The 18,313-nt window shown below is 42.3% G+C and overlaps 2 protein-coding genes across 3 annotated transcripts; both read right to left on the bottom strand.

Moving 5' to 3' along the window:
* Positions 1 to 915: 915 nt before the first annotated feature.
* LOC138593629 (pleckstrin homology domain-containing family A member 6-like) lies at positions 916 to 8,828 on the bottom strand. Of its 2 annotated transcripts, none has more exons than XM_069664700.1 (11): positions 8,753 to 8,828; positions 8,495 to 8,603; positions 7,700 to 7,761; positions 6,169 to 6,273; positions 5,998 to 6,088; positions 5,675 to 5,724; positions 5,056 to 5,178; positions 4,569 to 4,976; positions 4,295 to 4,416; positions 4,046 to 4,152; positions 916 to 2,596 (listed from the first exon to the last, which is right to left on the bottom strand). In XM_069664700.1, the coding sequence occupies exons 1-11, from the start codon at positions 8,816 to 8,818 to the stop codon at positions 1,404 to 1,406; spliced, it is 2,436 nt and encodes an 811-aa protein (XP_069520801.1). In that variant the 5' UTR covers positions 8,819 to 8,828; the 3' UTR covers positions 916 to 1,403. The 2 variants fall into 2 exon arrangements, with proteins under 2 accessions (XP_069520801.1, XP_069520803.1); XM_069664702.1 differs by having other exon boundaries at positions 2,513 to 2,596; positions 4,046 to 4,147.
* Positions 8,829 to 8,930: 102 nt separating this feature from the next.
* On the bottom strand, positions 8,931 to 17,433 carry LOC138593686 (pleckstrin homology domain-containing family A member 4-like). The gene is made up of 13 exons (XM_069664772.1): positions 17,205 to 17,433; positions 14,087 to 14,156; positions 13,893 to 13,991; positions 13,725 to 13,797; positions 13,514 to 13,614; positions 11,947 to 12,065; positions 11,642 to 11,854; positions 11,217 to 11,529; positions 10,478 to 10,537; positions 10,169 to 10,321; positions 9,533 to 9,592; positions 9,360 to 9,440; positions 8,931 to 9,113 (listed from the first exon to the last, which is right to left on the bottom strand). Exons 1-13 carry the CDS (start codon positions 17,243 to 17,245, stop codon positions 8,931 to 8,933), a joined length of 1,566 nt encoding a protein of 521 aa, XP_069520873.1. The 5' UTR covers positions 17,246 to 17,433.
* Between the last annotated feature and the right edge of the window lie 880 nt (positions 17,434 to 18,313).

Here is an 18,313-nt window from a genome sequence, read left to right as displayed (position 1 = left end):
TTGTTAGAAATATAGCTCATAAATTAACATTATTATGGACATGTATCCTGCAGTGTGCTCCTAAAGAGAGCAACATCTGTGTACATCTATAGGCCAAACTTGAGACCAAAAGAAAAACTCCAATATCCATTCTTGTAATTATTGTAAGAAGTATGTCAGTACTCATTTAAACTTTATTCGCAACAATTTTATGGAAGTATTTTTCCATAAATCAAAGCTTCTCGCATCTTTTGAGGATCATGTTTTCACAATTCTGCTGCAGGCACTCGGTAAGTCTTTGAAAGGAACACATATGATGAAAGAACAAATGCTCATGTTTAAATGTATTCAGGAACACATTTGTAATTTCACTATGGTTATAATGTTTTTTTAAGTTACATCTAATTGCCAACTTGTAGCTTTTAATACATGTGCAGGGTTGGCCATATGGATGCTGTCTGGAATGCAACTACACCCACACAATATAAATCCGCCAGCCCTTGCTTAAAATGTAATCTCATCATGACTGTTATTAATATGCATGTTGATATTGGTATCACATTTGTAAACAGATAAGCAGGTCCCTGTGTATGTGTATGCGTGCGCATATGTGTGTGCGAGTGTGTGCAGCTCAGTAAACATAAGGTGGTGCTGTCTTTAAGAGAGAGAGAGAGCCTGGGAAGGGGTGATGTAATGTGTTCTCAGACAATGATGTCATCGACTGAGACACGGCAAGGATTTAAAGTGACAAAGGCATTTTCAGTGGCTGCGTGTAATTCTGCATCAGGGCTTGTCAGAGAGCAGCACCCGAGCAAGCACCCGCGAGACCTTTATAGATGGGGAAAAAAAGGATTTAGGAAATGAGAACAAAACATAAATGGGATTTCTTATGAATATAGAGCAGGAGCAGGAGACTCAGTGCTTATATCAGACACACAACATGTTTATTAATCAGGATATTTGAGATACAAAACACATTTTTGTTACAGTGATGATAACAGGGTTATGTTGCCATCCACAAGCAGCCATTATATATGAATTCCTGTGTTATGTTATACATACATATGTATTTTGAGAGGAATGAAAGTGTTAACCTTTGACTGCAGCCTTGTATAAGGTATTTGGTGTGTACCCTCAACTGCAAAAACAAATCTCCATATATTCTTAAGACTTTCTGTTTGATCTGCATCCATTACGTCCACAAATCACCAATAAAGGAAATGTTCAAGTTTACAAAAAAAGATAACTTCTGATATATTCTGTTCCCATTTTACCATTTCTAATCCCACTTTAGTTCCAACTCTCCAACCACTTAACGTCCTTCTCCTCAGCATCATTTCCCTTTTCCATAAATCACTTCACAGTCTTCTCGTCCTTCCCAAGTTTGTTCATTTAAGCTCCTTAAGCCGTCACTGTTCTTGCCTCTACAAACTCGTCCTTAATACTGTAACTCGTGCCTTCCCGAAAGAGGCACTCCGAATCACACTTCCACCCTCGTACACAGAGCTGGATGGAGCGATGGAGCGGTTGTTGCCCGTCTCTTTGTTCTCCTCGTTTAAACATTTCTTCGTCTCTTCAGATCCTTCTTGGTCCACCTTCCCGTCTTCCGATTCTTTCGGCTCGCTCTGTTCTTCTTCTGTCGTTGCATTTTCAACCAGGGCCTGATCAGAATCAGTGCCCTGAAAAGCTCCTTCGATTATCTCTCTAACTTCTTCTCTGATGTCTTGCCTTGAGGTGTCTTCACATTGAGGGATCTCTTCTGTAACACAAGCTTCTTCTGCTGGACTCCCTGAGATATGTAATGCAGTTTTATCCTGTGTTTCCAGTGTCAGATCTTGGAGATTGGTTTCACTTGAGGGACTGCGTTCATCAACATCTGACGACAAATGTGGATTGGAATCTATGCTCTCTTGCTTAGAAGACGTCCCAACATTTTGGGTCTCTTCATCCGGCACAGATTCCGTGATCAGCAGTTTTTCTTCCTCTTCCTGCCTGGATGACGTTTGGGCATTTGAACTCCCATCATTCTTATTGATATCTGAGTCTGAAATACTAATGTCGCAGGCAATCTTATAGAAGAGTGAATGGTTCTCTTTCATTTTCTCTAAGCTTTCGCTGACTGCGGAGGACATTTCATTGGAGTCAGTGGCGTCATCAGTACATGCTTGTTGGTTCTCAATATCTGATATCTCCTCAGCACCAAGAGAGTCCATGCCAGGTATCTGCAAAGGAATGAAACCTTGCCACTGGTTGGTGGAGAGAAACCACTTGGCTCTCAGATCTGAAAAATCACTGTCGTCAGCATCAGGTTCTTCGAGCTTTTTCTCCTCTATATCTTTGTGACTTGTGAATCCCTTGCCTCCATCCTTCTGGTAGACAATCATAGATGAGATGTGATAGGGTGAATCTGGACGTTTGACTTTAGTTTTGGCAACCCCTGCTCTCCCACTGTGATCCTTGTGTTGTGTTTTGTTCCCAAATCTGACCTGACTTTTAGATTTTTTCACATGTCCATTTCTTTCATCTTCATCATGAGATGTTCTGGTTGAAAGCTGAATCTCTGCAGGACCTCTGGTGTTATCCCCACAGCTTCCATAGCCATCGGAAGATTCATGGTCTGAAAACAGGAACAGAGAATTTGCTGTTAAATAAAGTTATCATAAGAAAGGTTGAGGAACATTTCCCTGTTCCCTGCCACTGGGTGATGCTGAACCAGTACTTGCAGTGAGGTGTCTGAGTTTTCCGACTAATAGCCGATTAGGCCCCATATCTTCCCATCCTACTTTGATCCCTTTCTTCCCATGCACCACGATCCACCATCATACCAACCTAACACAACCCCCTTCATCCCACCCTACTTGACCCTTTTTCATTCCACCCAAACTTAGACCCCTTTTATCCCACCCTACATTGACCCCTGCCATCCAGACCTAATAGACCCCTAATTGACCCTTTATCATACGCTTCTTTGACCCCATATCAGTCCACCTGACCTACACCCTTTTCATCCCCCCCTTACTCAACCCCCTTCATGACATCCTGCAACGCACCGGTCATCCCACTACCTCGAGCTGTTCATCCTATCCTACTTCAACCCCTTATCATCCCAACCTAACTTAGAACCCTCTCAGCCCACCCTGCATGGAGCCTCTTCATCTGACTCAACTTCGACCTCTTATCATCCCACCCTTACAGGACCCCCTTCAATCCAACCCTATCTTCAACCCCTTTTATCCCAGCCTAATCCAAACCCCTTCATCTAACTCTACTTTGACCCCACATCATCACGTCCTAACAGGACCCCTTATCATCCCACCCTACCCCGACCCCTTTCATCCAGTCTTACCTTAATAACCTACTTCCCACCCTACTTTGACCCCATAGCATTCCACCCTAACGTTGACCCATTTCTTCCCACCGTCACATAACCCCTTTTATACCACCCTTTTTCAACCCCCCCCCCCCCCCCCCCCCATCCTACTTTGATCTCATATCGTCCCAGCTTTCCTGGCCCTTGTTCATCTCACCAATTTTGACTCCATATCATCCAACCCTTAAACTTAGACCCCTTATCATCCCAACCAGCTTCAACCCCACATCATCCCACCCTAACAGGGCCCCTTTCATCCTGCACTACTTTGACCCCATATCTTTCCACCCTTCATGAACTGCCTCGCTTACATTTTACAAGTCTCTGAAACTCTACTGAAGGGATGAACAGCATTCATATTCTACATAGTTTAAGTTTCACATCGTCCATCACCTCTCGTGCCCTATGGATGGGGGTTTGTCATCCTGGAGAGACCACTCCCACCAGGATAGAAATGTTTCATCATAGGATATAGGCGATCACTTAGCAAGACTTTGTAACAACCCCATGCCATCAAATTGCCTCTAAAAGAGTAAAGGAGCCACCAGAACCCTTGATGTAGAGGTCAAAAAGCAAATATGTCCCTTAATTTGTCACCTGTCTATTTTGCAATAACAGATTTTTGACCCAATTGTAGTAACTTGATCTCAATTGCATGCATCTCATCTCATTGATTATGTATTGGGAAATACATACCTGATTTCATTCTTTGTTTTCTAGCTGTGTCAGGGGGCGTCTGATGAACCTCCTGCCTCCCCCTGATTAACAGTTGATCCTGTGTAGTAGCACTCTCTCTGACTGCGCTGATAGATAGATAGATAGATAATAGATAGATAGATAGATAGATAGATAGACAGAGAGATAGACAGAGAGATGAAACAGCAAATTACGTACCGCCTGCAAACATACATTTCAATCTTAAAAATGACAAAGCCAGAATCCCACCTTCTTATGACCCTCTCCCTTATACGTTCAACACGTCGCAGTTTGGCCTCTCGCTGCTCAGGGGTCAGGCAGAGGTCAGGCTCCATGTCAGGGGTCATGAGGGCAGCTGGACGTTCCTCCGCCTGTTCAAACAGTTTCACGTTAGATTGCATGCTTCACTACAATGACCTTTACCTTCATATTGGAATGATCTCTTATAAACAACTTTTATTAGATCTTGTGCTTTAATCGTGCCATTTTTCGATTTCTTGAGTTGTGCGTCAGTCGTTCTCACCCTGACGTCCAAGCTCGCACTTCCGTTTCCTAAACCTGCTTGATCTCGACCCTGATTCCTTGAGGTTTCTGTCGTTTCAGCTCTGCTCGCCTCAGACCGTGACTCCTTCTTGGAGGACCTCAGTACTCCCTGATGCTGCTGTCTGCTTGTCTTCCTAACAGCTTGATCCTGGTGCATCTCCACTGAGGACCGGTTTTGATCTGGACTCTCCAGCAACAGATGCCTGGGTGGCTTGTTCAACATTTTTTTGCTCTGCTCTGCGATTCTTTCCTGCATCTCGGGTGGTATCTGCTCAGGCAGAGGGTTGTCCAGCTCCGGCGGGGGGTCCTCAACAGAAACCCGTCTGGCCACGAGAGAGGTGGGTAGGACGGCTGTAACAACTCGTGTCACCCTTAGAGGAAAGGGGGCCTGAGGAAACACCAAGAGAGATTAGTTCATGTATATTCGTTGGTGAAGTTATTCTGTCAGTTATGACGGTTTGGCTGACCTCGTCTCTTGTCTCTGAACTCTGGGCACCTTGAGTGGGTATGGGGGGTTTCTTCCTATTCGTCAACCGCTCCTTATTCTTCTTCATCCGCTCAATCTGCTCCTCTTCACTCATCTTCATCTTCTAAACAAGATATAGGCTGTTTAGAGTATGAGTCATTCATAACCTCTGCCACCTCAGCAATATGCGTGCAGTCCATGATCTGCATATCAAACACACGTCTAAATATATACAAAGATTACTACGGCTGCGTGTTTGCATCTGTTCGTGCAGAGTGTGCCTGACTATACGCACAGCTGCTCTCCTCTGTATGTTGGTATATATTGTATGTATGTGTGTGAGCATGTGAGAAAGGGGGGGTTGGGTGGCAGAAGTGAGAAGACGGAGCCGCTCTGCTGAGACATGAGCCTCTGCCTCCCCCTCTCGCCTACAAGAGGCACTGCAACATGCCCTAATTGCAGAGAAGATGAGAGAATCAAAGAATTGGAATTTGGCTGTGATTGCAGTGAGGAAAAATCAGCTTTGACTGCGTCTATATTTAGAACGGGGTTGGCTCACGTTGCATACATCCAGATATAGCTAACCAGCAAACAGGAAATTACATTTGGAGGAATCAAACCTTGGTTGATTGGGTTCCTGTATCTGGGGGGATCCACTTGGAACCAGATTCTAAATTTGAAATGAAAAAAAAAAAGAGGAAAGAGTAGGAGAGGGAAAGAGGGAGTGAGAGAGGATGGGTGGGAGGAGAGGGTGAGAGGAAGGAAGAGAAGTAGGTAATATGAGGATGGAGGACAAACACTACAAAAAAAGGTTTTACCCTTTTGTATAAAACACCTATTAAAGCTGTTTTATATTAGATGAGTCACACAATATGAATTCACAGGCTATTGTATTAATATCACTCCTTCCATGGGCTCCATTATACTGAGTATCTGTGCAAACCGAATGTGTCTTTCTGTGCTTTCACATTAAGGAGGTCAGGCTGGCTGTTTCCTCTTCTCCGAACAGGATCAACAGCGTGGCTGTAGATTCCCTGAAATATAAGCAGACAAAACATTTAAAAAAAACCTCGACACTGGTACACATGTTATTGATAATGTCAGTATTTCACACCTCATATGGTGACTCTGTCCAGCCGTGGCCGTGATCCCTGCTGTGGTGGATTTCCTGTAGCTCCTGGGGTAACGGTGGGCGGACTGGTGGCTCTAGCTCCATATCCTGCAAGATCATCGTCACAAAGGATATAATGTAAACGGTGAGGTCATGATTGAAGATCTTATTGCATCCAAAGCACTCTGATGGTGGTGTAATACTGCTTTTTTTTCAAGATGATTTAGATCTCAGGGATGCAAACAGGTAAGGGGTAAAAAATGTCAGAACATTGCGTGGATAGAGAAAACCTGCCACAACTAGTGGGGGTCATGATTAAGGGTTACATGCTAATTTCCAGTATATAAGTATATTTGCCTGAAAATTAATTCTAACAGCCATTATGGGGTAAAACAACCCTACATAAAGCACAAGCTCTCTCTGCAAACAGACCAATTGGTTAACATGGGCACTGAAAAGGAGCGGGCAGCGCTTCGGGGCGCTTCGCGGCGCGTCCGCCTCCTGTGTGTCCCCTGCATCAGGCATTAGACACCCTTTAAGACAGTTCTCGTGGTTTACATTAGTAGAAGGCTCCCTGAGATCGAGTATAAAAACAATCCTGCTCACCCCAGTGGTTTAACTGTATTTTTTTGAATCAACGATTTATCTTATTTGCAGGGCGGCTATTTGACTGGAATCTGGAATCTGACAAATCATTATAACTTCTCTGCCTTTTGCTGGATCAGCAAGTGAAAAGACAAGTGATGGTGTCTTACCATTGGGCCATATTTAACCCCCCCAACATATTTGATGACCTGTTTGCTACTGTTTGACAAAAGCTAACGTTAGCTTGTATCACTTCTTATCTAGCATTACAGTTTGATGTTAGAGTTTGAAAGTGTTCTAAGATACAATAGGAAAGGTCCTAGCTAACGGTAATGTTAGCTAGCTAACAATAAGCTATATGATGGACAGGAATTGGTTGAATGCTAACGTTAGCTGTATTGACTTAACTGTTGATACTTTATGGGTTATGAAATATGATTTATATTATTATATATTTATATAATAATTTGAAATATGGTCACATTTTCCAAAACATTTTCAACATTCGCTGTCTATTTAACGGCTGATCAATTGATTAACCGTGCAATGATTACGATTTGTTTATGTGATTTGCCTGGAACACAACATTTGAGTGTGAAAATGGCCGCCATGTGAATACGGTGAATGATAAACAAAGACAGTACAATCTGCTGTTCTATTGATCCACCATGGCAATTTTGTACTGACAGTAGACTCAAGCAATGACTTTATCATGTTTCAACTGGAAAGAGGAGAGCTGGTCATTCTATCTATATGTTGATGGACTGATAGCTCTGCAGGCTTCTCCAGATTGCTTCAAAATGTGTGTTCTAAACCCAAAATGTAGTCAACACATCCCAGCAAATGGATTTAACCTTTGCCTTGAGCGAACCACAATCCCATCGTTGTTACAAGCAGAGAGAGAGAAGCCAGGGCTCACTGACAGAGGAACAATGGACAGGAGTCGTACCATTGGCAGTCTCTCTGTGGGAGAGCCAGGAGATCCAGGATGTGGAGACGTCGGCTGGAACGCTGAGGGGGAGACGGAAAGGTCAGAGTGTTCACACTGTTCATCTACTGTCAGGTTTCATGTGCATTGTAAAGATTAACCAGGCAACACTGCATGCACTTTAACTATTAAACGTAAAGGTATAATAAGTAGGATTTTCCTAGAAAAATAAAATATAGACTTTTGAAATATAATATAAATTATCACTTATGGGCCTCTATACATGTGTATTGGTGAGTATGTGTGCAGACCCTTGTGAGACCCTTCCCTCTGCATCTGTTCTGTTGTTTTGCTTTGCACAGGACGTTTTCAGGAGGGGCGCTGTTGTGATTCCTTGAGCCGATCACAGCGTATAGGTGAGTGTGGGAGTGGTTCAAATTAGCAGCTGGGCCCCAGTTGGCCTTCTTTCTGTTTGACAGGTAGGTGCCTCAAACTAGGTAAGACAAGCTAACCGGCGGTTAGCATGCTAGCGCAAAGGTAACTGCGGTTAGCATACTAGCCCAAAGGTAAGCGTGATGCCGTCGGTGTTAGCTCGGCGGGGTGGGCGTGTTTTGCACGAGAGAGTGAGAGTGAGCTTCTGGTGACGAAGAGCCCAGGAGGAGGGGCCCAGTTTGAATGTGTTGTTGACAAAATGCAAGGAAAAATCCTACTTATTAAACCTTTAACACGCAAAGATATACTGTATAGTATGCATTTCATGAGCATCAAGCACTACATGAGCCACAGTCGTATTAGTTAGGGGGATCTGATGCCTACTGTGGTGCCTCTGTAGTCCCAACAGGAAGCGGAAGTTATCCCTGTTGATCTTTAGTCCAGCCAAGATGTCCTCCATCATCCACAGCTCTCTCTGGGCCTGAGAATGCTCCTAGTTAAAAAATACATAATGTTAAAAAATCTATAATTAATATCTTCAGGTAAAACTTCAATCAACTGGACCTCAGATTCTTATTTTTGTTGACTTGACTCCCATCAGGCGTGAGATTTTCTATCATCACGTTTGAAGTTAATGAATACCTGTGGCATTCCAAAGTTACAGATGTGCTGAAGGTGTGAACGGATAACGGACAGTTCACTCTCCATTCGCTCGTATTGACTCCACACCCTCTCCATTTCCTGGAGAAAAAGATCAAAAGACCAGTGAACAAAAGTAATAAATAATGTATATCAAACAAGTGAATTAACAGTAGAATCTTCAGTGTATGACATTTTGGTTATTACACACCAATGATACGTCACACATTCTGGCTCGGATTGTGACCAGCTCTTCCTGGAGCAAAGCCTTCTGGGTCAGGGCTTCTTCGTGGGCTCTGGGCCCCTGACTCTTCCACTCCTCCAGCTGCAGTCTGGACACCTCCAACGCACAGTGGACGCTGTCCTACAACAGGGACAAGTCTTGAGTATTTCTATTCTAAGAAAACGCGATTAGCTAATTACCAAAATAAACATAATAAGTGCAACTTAAACCAATTAAATCTATTGTAACCACGTTTTTTGGTTAGTATGACTAGTGACAGACTAACCAGTCAATATATGGAGTGCATTAGTTTTTATTGTATAGATTAATGGTTCATGGCTTCTTTATATAGCCTTACATTTGTAGGCGTACGGGGTAATTACCAACCTTATCCATTTGTAGCTGGGCCAGTTCAATAGACAGAGACTGCAGCAGCTTGTCACACCCACACAGCCTCGTCAGCACAGCCTGAAGAGGGAAAATCAAACTGATGTTGAAACATCTGACAGGATGATAAATAGCTGCATCATACTCGGAGAGAGCCACGCATGAAAACTCACATCTGCATCGCTTTCAAGAGGCCTGATTGGTGGGGCTTCTCTCGGGTCGGGTTTCGGGGCCTGAAATGCATCAAGGTTAACGTTTAAACAATAGATTTACAGAACAGTGCTTTCATGATCTTTAGGCATCTTCCCGTTCACTTGATTTTCTTTTAATTGGAAACCTTTGTGATGACATTAGTAGATATTTAGGGTGTTTGGTGTAGGTTAAAAAGCTTAACAAGGCACAAACAGAGGCCAAAGCCAACTACTATGAGTCTGATCATGAATTTAAGAAAAAATAATGCATAATAATTAATTCATAATTCTTTTTTCCCAGCATAATCATGGCAGAACTCATCATAACTATACAAAAAAACAGATATAACAACAACAAAACACAACTAAAATTGGCAAAATACACAATTTATTAGTCACAAATAAAACATGACACAATAAGAATTAGTCACAATAAAGTACAGTGACGTGGACGTGAAACATGAGTGACAACAGACAGCAACATTGTTTGACAAAATCACAAAATCTGTTGCTCACACTGATAAAAATTACAACACAACACAAACAACACAACACAGTGTTAAATTTGAACCCCACAGGACACCGTAACAACACAGAGCGCAGCGGGGCTGGCTGTACCATAGCTGGCGGTAGCACACAAACAGATAAATTGCTGCGGAGATGGTGATGATGGTGGTGGTGGTGGTGGTGTGGGGGGTGGGGAGCATGTGCTGCTCTCGATGAGGGGGGCAAAGGGGGCAGTAAGTCTGCTTGTGCCCCTGTGGAGTAGCTCTGAGGGGAGAGACAGCATGCATGTGAAAAAAAACAAAACAGAAAACACATGGCATTATAGGAAACATGCTGTGCTACAAATCCATCCTAGCTGTGCTAGCTTAAAAAACAGACCAATTAGATGTTATTTCTTTATTCACTACTGTTTATATTTACCTTTCCTAGAGGTCTTCTCCCACTTGGAATATGATGGACAGAACCATATGTAGGTGTAGGCTGAAAAGGTGTGAAATAGACAAGGTGTAAAAAAAAAAAGTGATGTTAAAGGGTTACAGATCCATAATCGCAGGACAGATTTTAAAAATATGTCACAACTGAAGCAGCAGAAGCCGAGATATGCAACTTGTTTTAGCCTTTATCATGAGCCCCTTTTACACTGCCAGTTCAAGGCGGGATTATTATAGCTCGTCCTCTATGTAAAACGCACAGAGGAGGAATGGTGGAAGTTGTTCCGCCTCTGAGCCGGCATCGAAGGTAGTAACAGAGGCGAAACGGCGTCTGTGTAAACAGCGGAGCCAGCAGGGCAGAACAGTGCCGCGCGCGCGCGTGTGTGTGTGTGTGTATGTGAAGCACGTTTGTTTACACCTCGCGCACGTTTTGCTTCCGCATCACAGGAACGCTCTGTAAAAACACACACTCGGGCGGCTTTACTCAGGGGTTGCTCAGACCATATAAAATGGCAAAGGAGGCGTAATGGTGGTATCTATCTATGAGTATGAACGTATTGTAAAGTCCATAATACCAACATTTATTAGGAATAAAAATAGGCTTATGTGATCTATAAATACACACAAACAGCAATAAGAAAGGTATGTCTGACTGTGTTCAAATTTAGTAAAAGTAAACATGTTGCATACATTTAAATAAGCTAATATAGAAGGGGATACTTCCTGACCTTGCTCAGGTTCTGCCACCTCTCTGATACGGGAGTGGTCGGAGTTGATTTGAACTCCAGGTTAGGTGAGGCAGGTGCGTAGAACAGAGTTTGCGGCACCATGACCGGGTCATCATGAGGTCGAATGTCAACCCTTCCCACTGGTGTATGAGGCCTTGACCCCAGCTGACCTCTCGAGGTCAAAGAACCTGTTCCCATAACGTCTGCCTGTGTGGGTGGCGTGTTTTGGCCGGGAAGAGAATCCTCCTCTTGGTTTGGACCATAAGCTCTTCTTCTGCTAAACTCAGGCGGGCTGGGTGTTCTGTTTGAAGGGCTGAATAAAAACATCAGAGGATGACAACGCTGGGACCTTTCTTAGATGTTTTTTTCTCAGTAAATCAGGGATTTAAATTTGTGCCTTTCACACACAGACATGACTTGACAACCTGCTGTTTCTGTGACGCACGCTCCGCCTCCCCCTCGGCTCGGAGCGCGACGTCCCCATCCTCCCTCCGCTGAGCTGACTCGGTTCGCTCAGAGCTCGGCTGACGTGCCTGTGTCTCTGGGAGGGACCCTCTCCATCAGAGGGGGGTTTAGGGAAGTCCACTGATTCACTGCTGCCACCTATCTGTGTGAAGTCCTGATAACTTGAGCAACGCCTGAAAGGATCAGAGACGCAGTGATGCAGTCATGAAAAATATAAGCTGCACTTGTTTATGACACCCTGTGTCCATATTGAATAGTGCCGTACCTGTGCAGGGAGCCGTCCTGCTCCATTGTAGCAGATTGACTGAGGGCTCGGACCCAACCCAACATATCCTCCTGGGTGTCTGCACTGAAGAAATAAGAGCGCATTCCCTGGTGCACCACCTAGATTTACAGAGATAATTCACAATGAAACACACTCGTATTAAATCACTCATAAAGGACCAATTGTTCGTGATAGAGCCCGACTAATAAGGGCTTTTTGAGAAGGATACAGATACCGATTCAGAGAGTAAGAATTCATGTATCTATGTGTATACATATATTATATATATATCTTCTGGAGAGGTGTCTGTATCTAACAATAGTTTAGCCTAAGTTTACTTTAACTTATTACATAACCATTCCTATAGAGCAATATTACTTTATCAGCATACTTAATGCTGAATAGTTCAAATTAAAATTCAGTGAGCTGATCCATACTGGTGCACCCAGCTGGGATCAGCTGGGCTGAAATAGATATATTGCTCAGAAGGAGTGGAAGACCTGTATTGCTAGGTAACACAAGTATTGCTAGGTAACACAAGTGTTGCTAGGCAATGCAAAATTATTGTTAGGTAACACAAAAGTATTGCTAGGTAACAAAAGTATTGCTAAGTAACGGAAAATGATTGCTAAGTAACGGAAAATGATTGCTAGGTAACACAAAATGATTGCTAGGTAACACAAAAGTATTGCTTAATAAAGCAAAATTATTGGTAGGTAACACAAAAGTTTTGCTAGGTAATACAAAAGTTTTGCTAAATAAAGCAAAATTATTGGTAGGTAACACAAAAGTTTTGCTAGGTAACACAAAAGTATTGCTAAATAAAGCAAAATTATTGGTAGGTAACACAAAAGTTTTGCTAGGTAATACAAAAGTTTTGCTAGGTAACACAAAAGTTATGCTAGGTAACACAAAAGTATTGCTAAATAAAGCAAAATTATTGCTAGGTAACACAAAAGTTATGCTAGGTAACACAAAAGTATTGCTAAATAAAGCAAAATTATTGGTAGGTAACACAAAAGTATTGCTAGGTAACACAAAAGTATTGCTAAATAAAGCAAAATTATTGGTAGGTAACACAAAAGTATTGCTAGGTAATACAAAAGTTTTGCTAGGTAACACAAAAGTTATGCTAGGTAATACAAAAGTTTTGCTAGGTAACACAAAAGTTATGCTAGGTAATACAAAAGTATTCCTCGGGGGCACCGTAGATTTTCGCATTATAGGCTCTGTTAAAAATACGTTTTTTATACAGGGACATATTGGAAAACACAAACGGATACTAATATATCTGTGACAAACCCATATCGGCCCAATATCAGTCAAAAGACATATCGGTCAGGTTGTAGTTATGATGTCTTATTATTGTTGTTGTTTCTTGGTCAAAATACTTCATGTATAACAGCATGAAAGTTTATTTTGGTGAACCTGGGTTTTTCAATGTTTGACTTGGAGTCAATCATTAACAATGTATTCATTAAGCATCTTACACTGTACTGTATTAATTATTTGATTGGATTTCCAATATGATAACACTAAAAGTGAATGTATAGTTAAACGATGATACCTTGAAGGTGAACTTTCTGTTCTTGCATTCTCGTGGCGTGCAGAACAGGATTTTGTAGCTCGGGAGCGGGATGCTTCCCAGCACTGATTCTTCTCTGCTGTCTGGTGGAAAACAGAAAAGGAGTGAACAAAAGCAGAGGAGCATTGTTGTACAGATCAGAGCACATGAAACGGTTTCATACAGACACAGTGCTGGGCTACAATCTGTGTACCTTTATAGTAAAACAGACAGTAGTTGGAGAGGACAAACCACCTTCTCTTCCATAGCTTCAAACCAGAGCTGTCCTGCAGGAGGAAGATTAATTAGCTGCTGTTTTCTGCTCTTCTTTATGCAATAATGAAGATATAAATTGTAAAGTAGGTCATGTTTGGAAAGTTACTTTCTTGTTCAGCCATCCTCTGATGACCACAGGGCAGTTGGGGTCTCTCTTGGCAGCTTGACATCTTTTCCCAAATGTTTGAACCTTTCCATCGCTTTCCTGATGACGAAAGAGACAACAGCATATTTTAATGCACTGAAAGTGTCGCAATAAGACGTACATGTGCATTTAATGACCAGAAAGCTGTGACACACCTTGGATACAGGAAAGAAGGAGACTGTGGCCAGGCTGGATGCTTGGCTTACTCGGTCCTGGTCGTCCATTCTGCAGTGGAAACATAAAGAAACATATATAGACTACAGCTGAAAACAGCTAAACAGGCACTTTAAATGGGAAAAGAAGTGTACTTTTGTCAGAAATGTCGAATCAAGTCAAGAAATCACATGCTAAAAGGATTCACACCTGCAAGTTATAGCTCACAAACTCTGAAACTCTGCTTACATGTTTGAATGAACTGGTTACAGCTGGTTGCTCCAAACACATGAGGCCTCACCAACACAATCTGCCCCAGAGTCTCCCTCTGTAGAAGCAGTCACTCTCTCCCCTGAGCAGCACACTGTCACCTCCAAAGACACATTTGCCACATTCCCATATAGTTGAGATTTTTTCCTATAGTCAACTGTTCATCCTCTCAGAGACCCGGCGTTTAGCTCGCTCCCATTTCCAGCGAGACTCTCCCACACGTCTATTCTTATCCATAACAGGCCAGTGTGCAACCCCACCATGAAATTGACAGGTGACAGCTGCGTCGCCGTGGTAGCAGGGAGGGGCCCGGGACTGTGTGAAAACCAATCTGGCAGCAGGGACGGGCTGGTATGAGGGACGGAGAGAGATTTGGAATGTGTCCCAAACTGCAGAACGGCAGCACTGACTGCTAAGGACAGACTGAAATAAAAGAGCATGAGCAGGGGAAGTTAAGTGGCATGTTGAAGGCAAATGTGTAAGGAGGGGTGGTGTCACAGGTTTGTGTTTTTCTGTAGAGTCATGGCGTCTCTTCAGACATGTGACCACCAGGTTTAGCAGCATGAGGTCACATGATATCACGTCACTTGAACCTGCACCTACTGTACAACACAGAACCCATTTTTTCAGTGCCTTATTTTTGTCATTTGACTTTGCTCGAATGCTCGAACTATATTGTCTAAAGCACTTTAAATGTACTTTTTTTGTTTTTTATGCTTTAAAAAGAAAATTTGTGCTTAAAGGAATTGATTTTTTTTTTATTTCTCACTTTTCTGTCCTGAATTACTACTTATATAAAATGCAGTTTTCTTTGAGTATAAGCTCAACTCATTCCTTTAATTTATATTTTATGCTAAAGTACTTTATATATCTATTTAAAAGTATATCTTGACCTTTGTTTTTCATATATGTCTAGTGCTCTACATATTGTATATGAGGACCTCAAGCATATGAAGCCAAACTAATTTGTGTATGTGTTGAAGAACATACTGTATGTCTTGTTTAATAATGGAAACGGCTACAAATAATTTTAATGCAGATTTTTAAACTGACTCTCATCCACTTTAAAGTGGTAATCTCGAAGATCTCAGTTTCGTTCTCTTTGGCGGCACCTATGGCGATAAACGGATGCTGCGGGAGCACTCTTCTCAGATATCCAGACAGTGTTGCATGTGTGACGTCCATGATTGGCTCCGGTTGGAGTTTGCCTTCATCTGAGCGTCGAATTTGTTTCTTTTTCTTTGGATTTTCACTTATTGTTGAAGTTGTATCTGTAGTCATCGATCTTTTCTCTGTTTGTTCAGCCATAGTAGATTACTGTTTACTCGCAGCACTTGCAGAGACTGGAAAAGCAGCCGCTTAGCTCCGCCTACCCTCTCTGGCAGACCAACCACTGCTGGGTGATGGAAAACGCGTCACTAACTGGGCGCCGCTTGTGATTTTTTTTCTGCGAATGTCGCCGCAGACACCCAGTCTGTAATAATACTATATACTGCAAATGCAAAGACTTTCATCAGTGGGCCATAGGCTCAATCACCATTGTGGTACCTCATTTGGCGTTAGTGACTTAACAGACATTTATTTACATGAAAATCTTCGAGATTATCACTTTAATGCCAGAACTGCTTGCTGTACAGTAATGTAATATATCCTACATTTTAATTTGTATGTATTATTTGGGTTATATATGGATGTTTTCCATGCTTAATGACTTTATGTGTGTTTGTTTTTGCTGTTTTGTTTGTAAGTTTACACAGATTTTTTTATTTGATTTATGTAATAATGGAATTATTTCATTTAAAAACTCACTTTACAGCTCAAAACGATTCATTATTTAGATTTCACGACATATTCTTAACTGTTTTAACTCAAACCAGCTGTAGCTGTCTCAGCTGAACACTTATTGTTGACCTCTCTACAGATAAACTTGAAGATAAAGATTCATGAGAACCGCCTCACGCCGAGCCTCCACAAGCACTCGTGGGTGACCGAGAGGTTTGACGTGGTTTAGCTGCCACGATCTGTGTCAGACTCAACCACAATCCTCCACAAGAGAGACAAAGTACAAGTGAGAAAAAACAATCCAGTCTTTGTAGGCGATGAGAGCAGAGACTAACAACCTCACAGCCGCCGGGGGGGTTCTGTGGGTGTCGTGAAATATTTGGAAAATCTCCTCCTTAATCAGCCGGGGTCACTTGCTCGGGGAGGAGAAGACTTAAAATGCTAAGGAGGGTCGGAGGGGAAGACAAACGGTGGGTTTGTGTACCACACAGAGTGCGCTTTGTGGCGCCCGAGGGGACTCTGGAGCATCATGTGAAGGTAGACACTGAGCATGTTGAATACATCGGCAGGGAAAATATCCTCCCTCGCCATCAAGCCAAACATTTGCATGTCTCCTACATTCTTGTGTGTTTGAATGTCAAGAAAATCATCACAAAGCGTTTGACCTTGGTAATGAACGTTGTGACGTAAGGCACTGAAACAAGTACTAATGGATAGGACATCTCATGTGCATTCAGACAGTAAAGTTGGGCTACAGGAGGAATAAAAGTTGTTGGGTAAATACAGCTGTGATGTCACAGCTTGGCAAAGCTGAGAAATAGTCCCCTATTGGGCCTGTTATACTTCAACCACAGATAATACATCACATTGCTGCTTTAAAATAATGTTCACCTGAGTTAAAAGTAGTCTTATTGTTCAATGTAACAAACTGGAAATTATATTAAATGAATGGAAAACAGAATTTTTGAAATAATACTGAAATAAACTCAAATATTTATCTGTAATAATGCTTTTAAACCGTTCATAAACATGAGAAATAAGTCATAACAAAATGCCATATTGCTGTACCTGAGTAATTGTGCCCTCCTGCTCGCTCCATCTACCTCCATCACTTGGCATTCGTCCTCACAGCATCTCCTCCTCAGGCTTGGCTGCCCTCTTCCTGGCCACTACGAGCTCCTGTTGCCCAAACAAGTCACAGCGCTCTCCCGCTACACTCCTCTTCTCTCCTCGTACGTGTGAATCTCCCTCTCTGTTTCTCACCCGTTCCCTCCGCTTGGACTTGTAGCAGCAGCAGCAGTGTTTGTCCGGTGATCTACCTACGCTGGCTCTTCACGCTCACTCTGCTTCTCTGTCCTCTAACAGTGCCCTCTCTGTGAGCCCCTTCTTTCTTCCTCCCCCCTTCTTTCTTCTCCTTCTTCTTCAGTGTCCCTCCCTCTCTCTCTGCCCGTGACAGCCTCTCTGTCTTTCGCTGAGTGTGGGTTTGTGACTTAGGAATTTAGAAAAAAAAAACAGCTGGTTTCTCATTCTTTGTCTCTGCCCTTTGCATTATTTGAATTTTATTTCCAAGCCTTTTAGATGTAGCTGAAGATCTGGATTCCAGTCTTGTATTATCACCCTTACTGAAGGCCAAGCCATTTAAAGTATGACGGGTTTGCTATAGCAACAAGTTTCAAAGGCTTAAAGATTCCACTTTACTTGCAAACTAATAGAGCAAATAATCAAGCCAATGTGCTTTCATTATATATTACTGATTTAGATCAACTACAATGAGCTCATCCACTGAACTATCAGAGTATGAGTACAAAGATGTGATGAGTTATGAGTTAAAAGGACAAAAATAGTCCAGATAGGATTTGAAAAAGTTTAAAAACTATAAACTAAACTTAATTTTAATAATTCGTCTCTTATTTAGGTTTTCTGCTGCACTGAGTCAGCGTCTTGCAAAGTTCTTCTTCAAATACTCCCAACAAAGAAACTAAAGTTCCTCTGGTAAATTCGAATTGCGTGTAGTACACGAGGAAGATGGTGCTTCACTCTTCCAGCTGTAAGAAAGCAGGTGTAAAACACTTTAAGGTGAGAAAAGTGAGAGCATGTGTGGTCATGAATATTATCAAAATCCTAGACAAAAAAGGAGCATTCAAAGGAAAAGCGAGAGCTGATACTCTGCAGCGAGC

Source organism: Semicossyphus pulcher, unplaced genomic scaffold, assembly GCF_022749685.1.
Source record: "Semicossyphus pulcher isolate SPU_LCO1_2020_fin unplaced genomic scaffold, fSemPul1.0.p SCAF_16, whole genome shotgun sequence".
NCBI lineage: Eukaryota > Metazoa > Chordata > Actinopteri > Labriformes > Labridae > Semicossyphus > Semicossyphus pulcher.
Note: the sequence above shows the minus strand (reverse complement) of the source record. Positions and strands in the feature narration are given on the sequence as shown.

Excerpts from the sequence above, each read along its gene's own strand:
- LOC138593629 (XM_069664700.1), bottom strand. The coding sequence starts at position 8,818 with ATGGAGAGTGAACTGTCCGTTATCCGTTCACACCTTCAGCACATCTGT. Across the intron at positions 8,604-8,752 it reads GTAACTTTGGAATGCCACAG|GAGCATTCTCAGGCCCAGAG; the intron begins GTATTCATTAAC and ends TTTTTTAACTAG. Across the intron at positions 4,977-5,055 it reads GTTCAGAGACAAGAGACGAG|GCCCCCTTTCCTCTAAGGGT; the intron begins GTCAGCCAAACC and ends GTGTTTCCTCAG.
- LOC138593686 (XM_069664772.1), bottom strand. The coding sequence starts at position 17,245 with ATGGAGGTAGATGGAGCGAGCAGGAGGGCACAATTACTCAG. Across the intron at positions 14,157-17,204 it reads AGGAGGGCACAATTACTCAG|AATGGACGACCAGGACCGAG; the intron begins GTACAGCAATAT and ends TTTCCACTGCAG. Across the intron at positions 9,593-10,168 it reads GTGTGCTACCGCCAGCTATG|GCCCCGAAACCCGACCCGAG; the intron begins GTACAGCCAGCC and ends GATGCATTTCAG.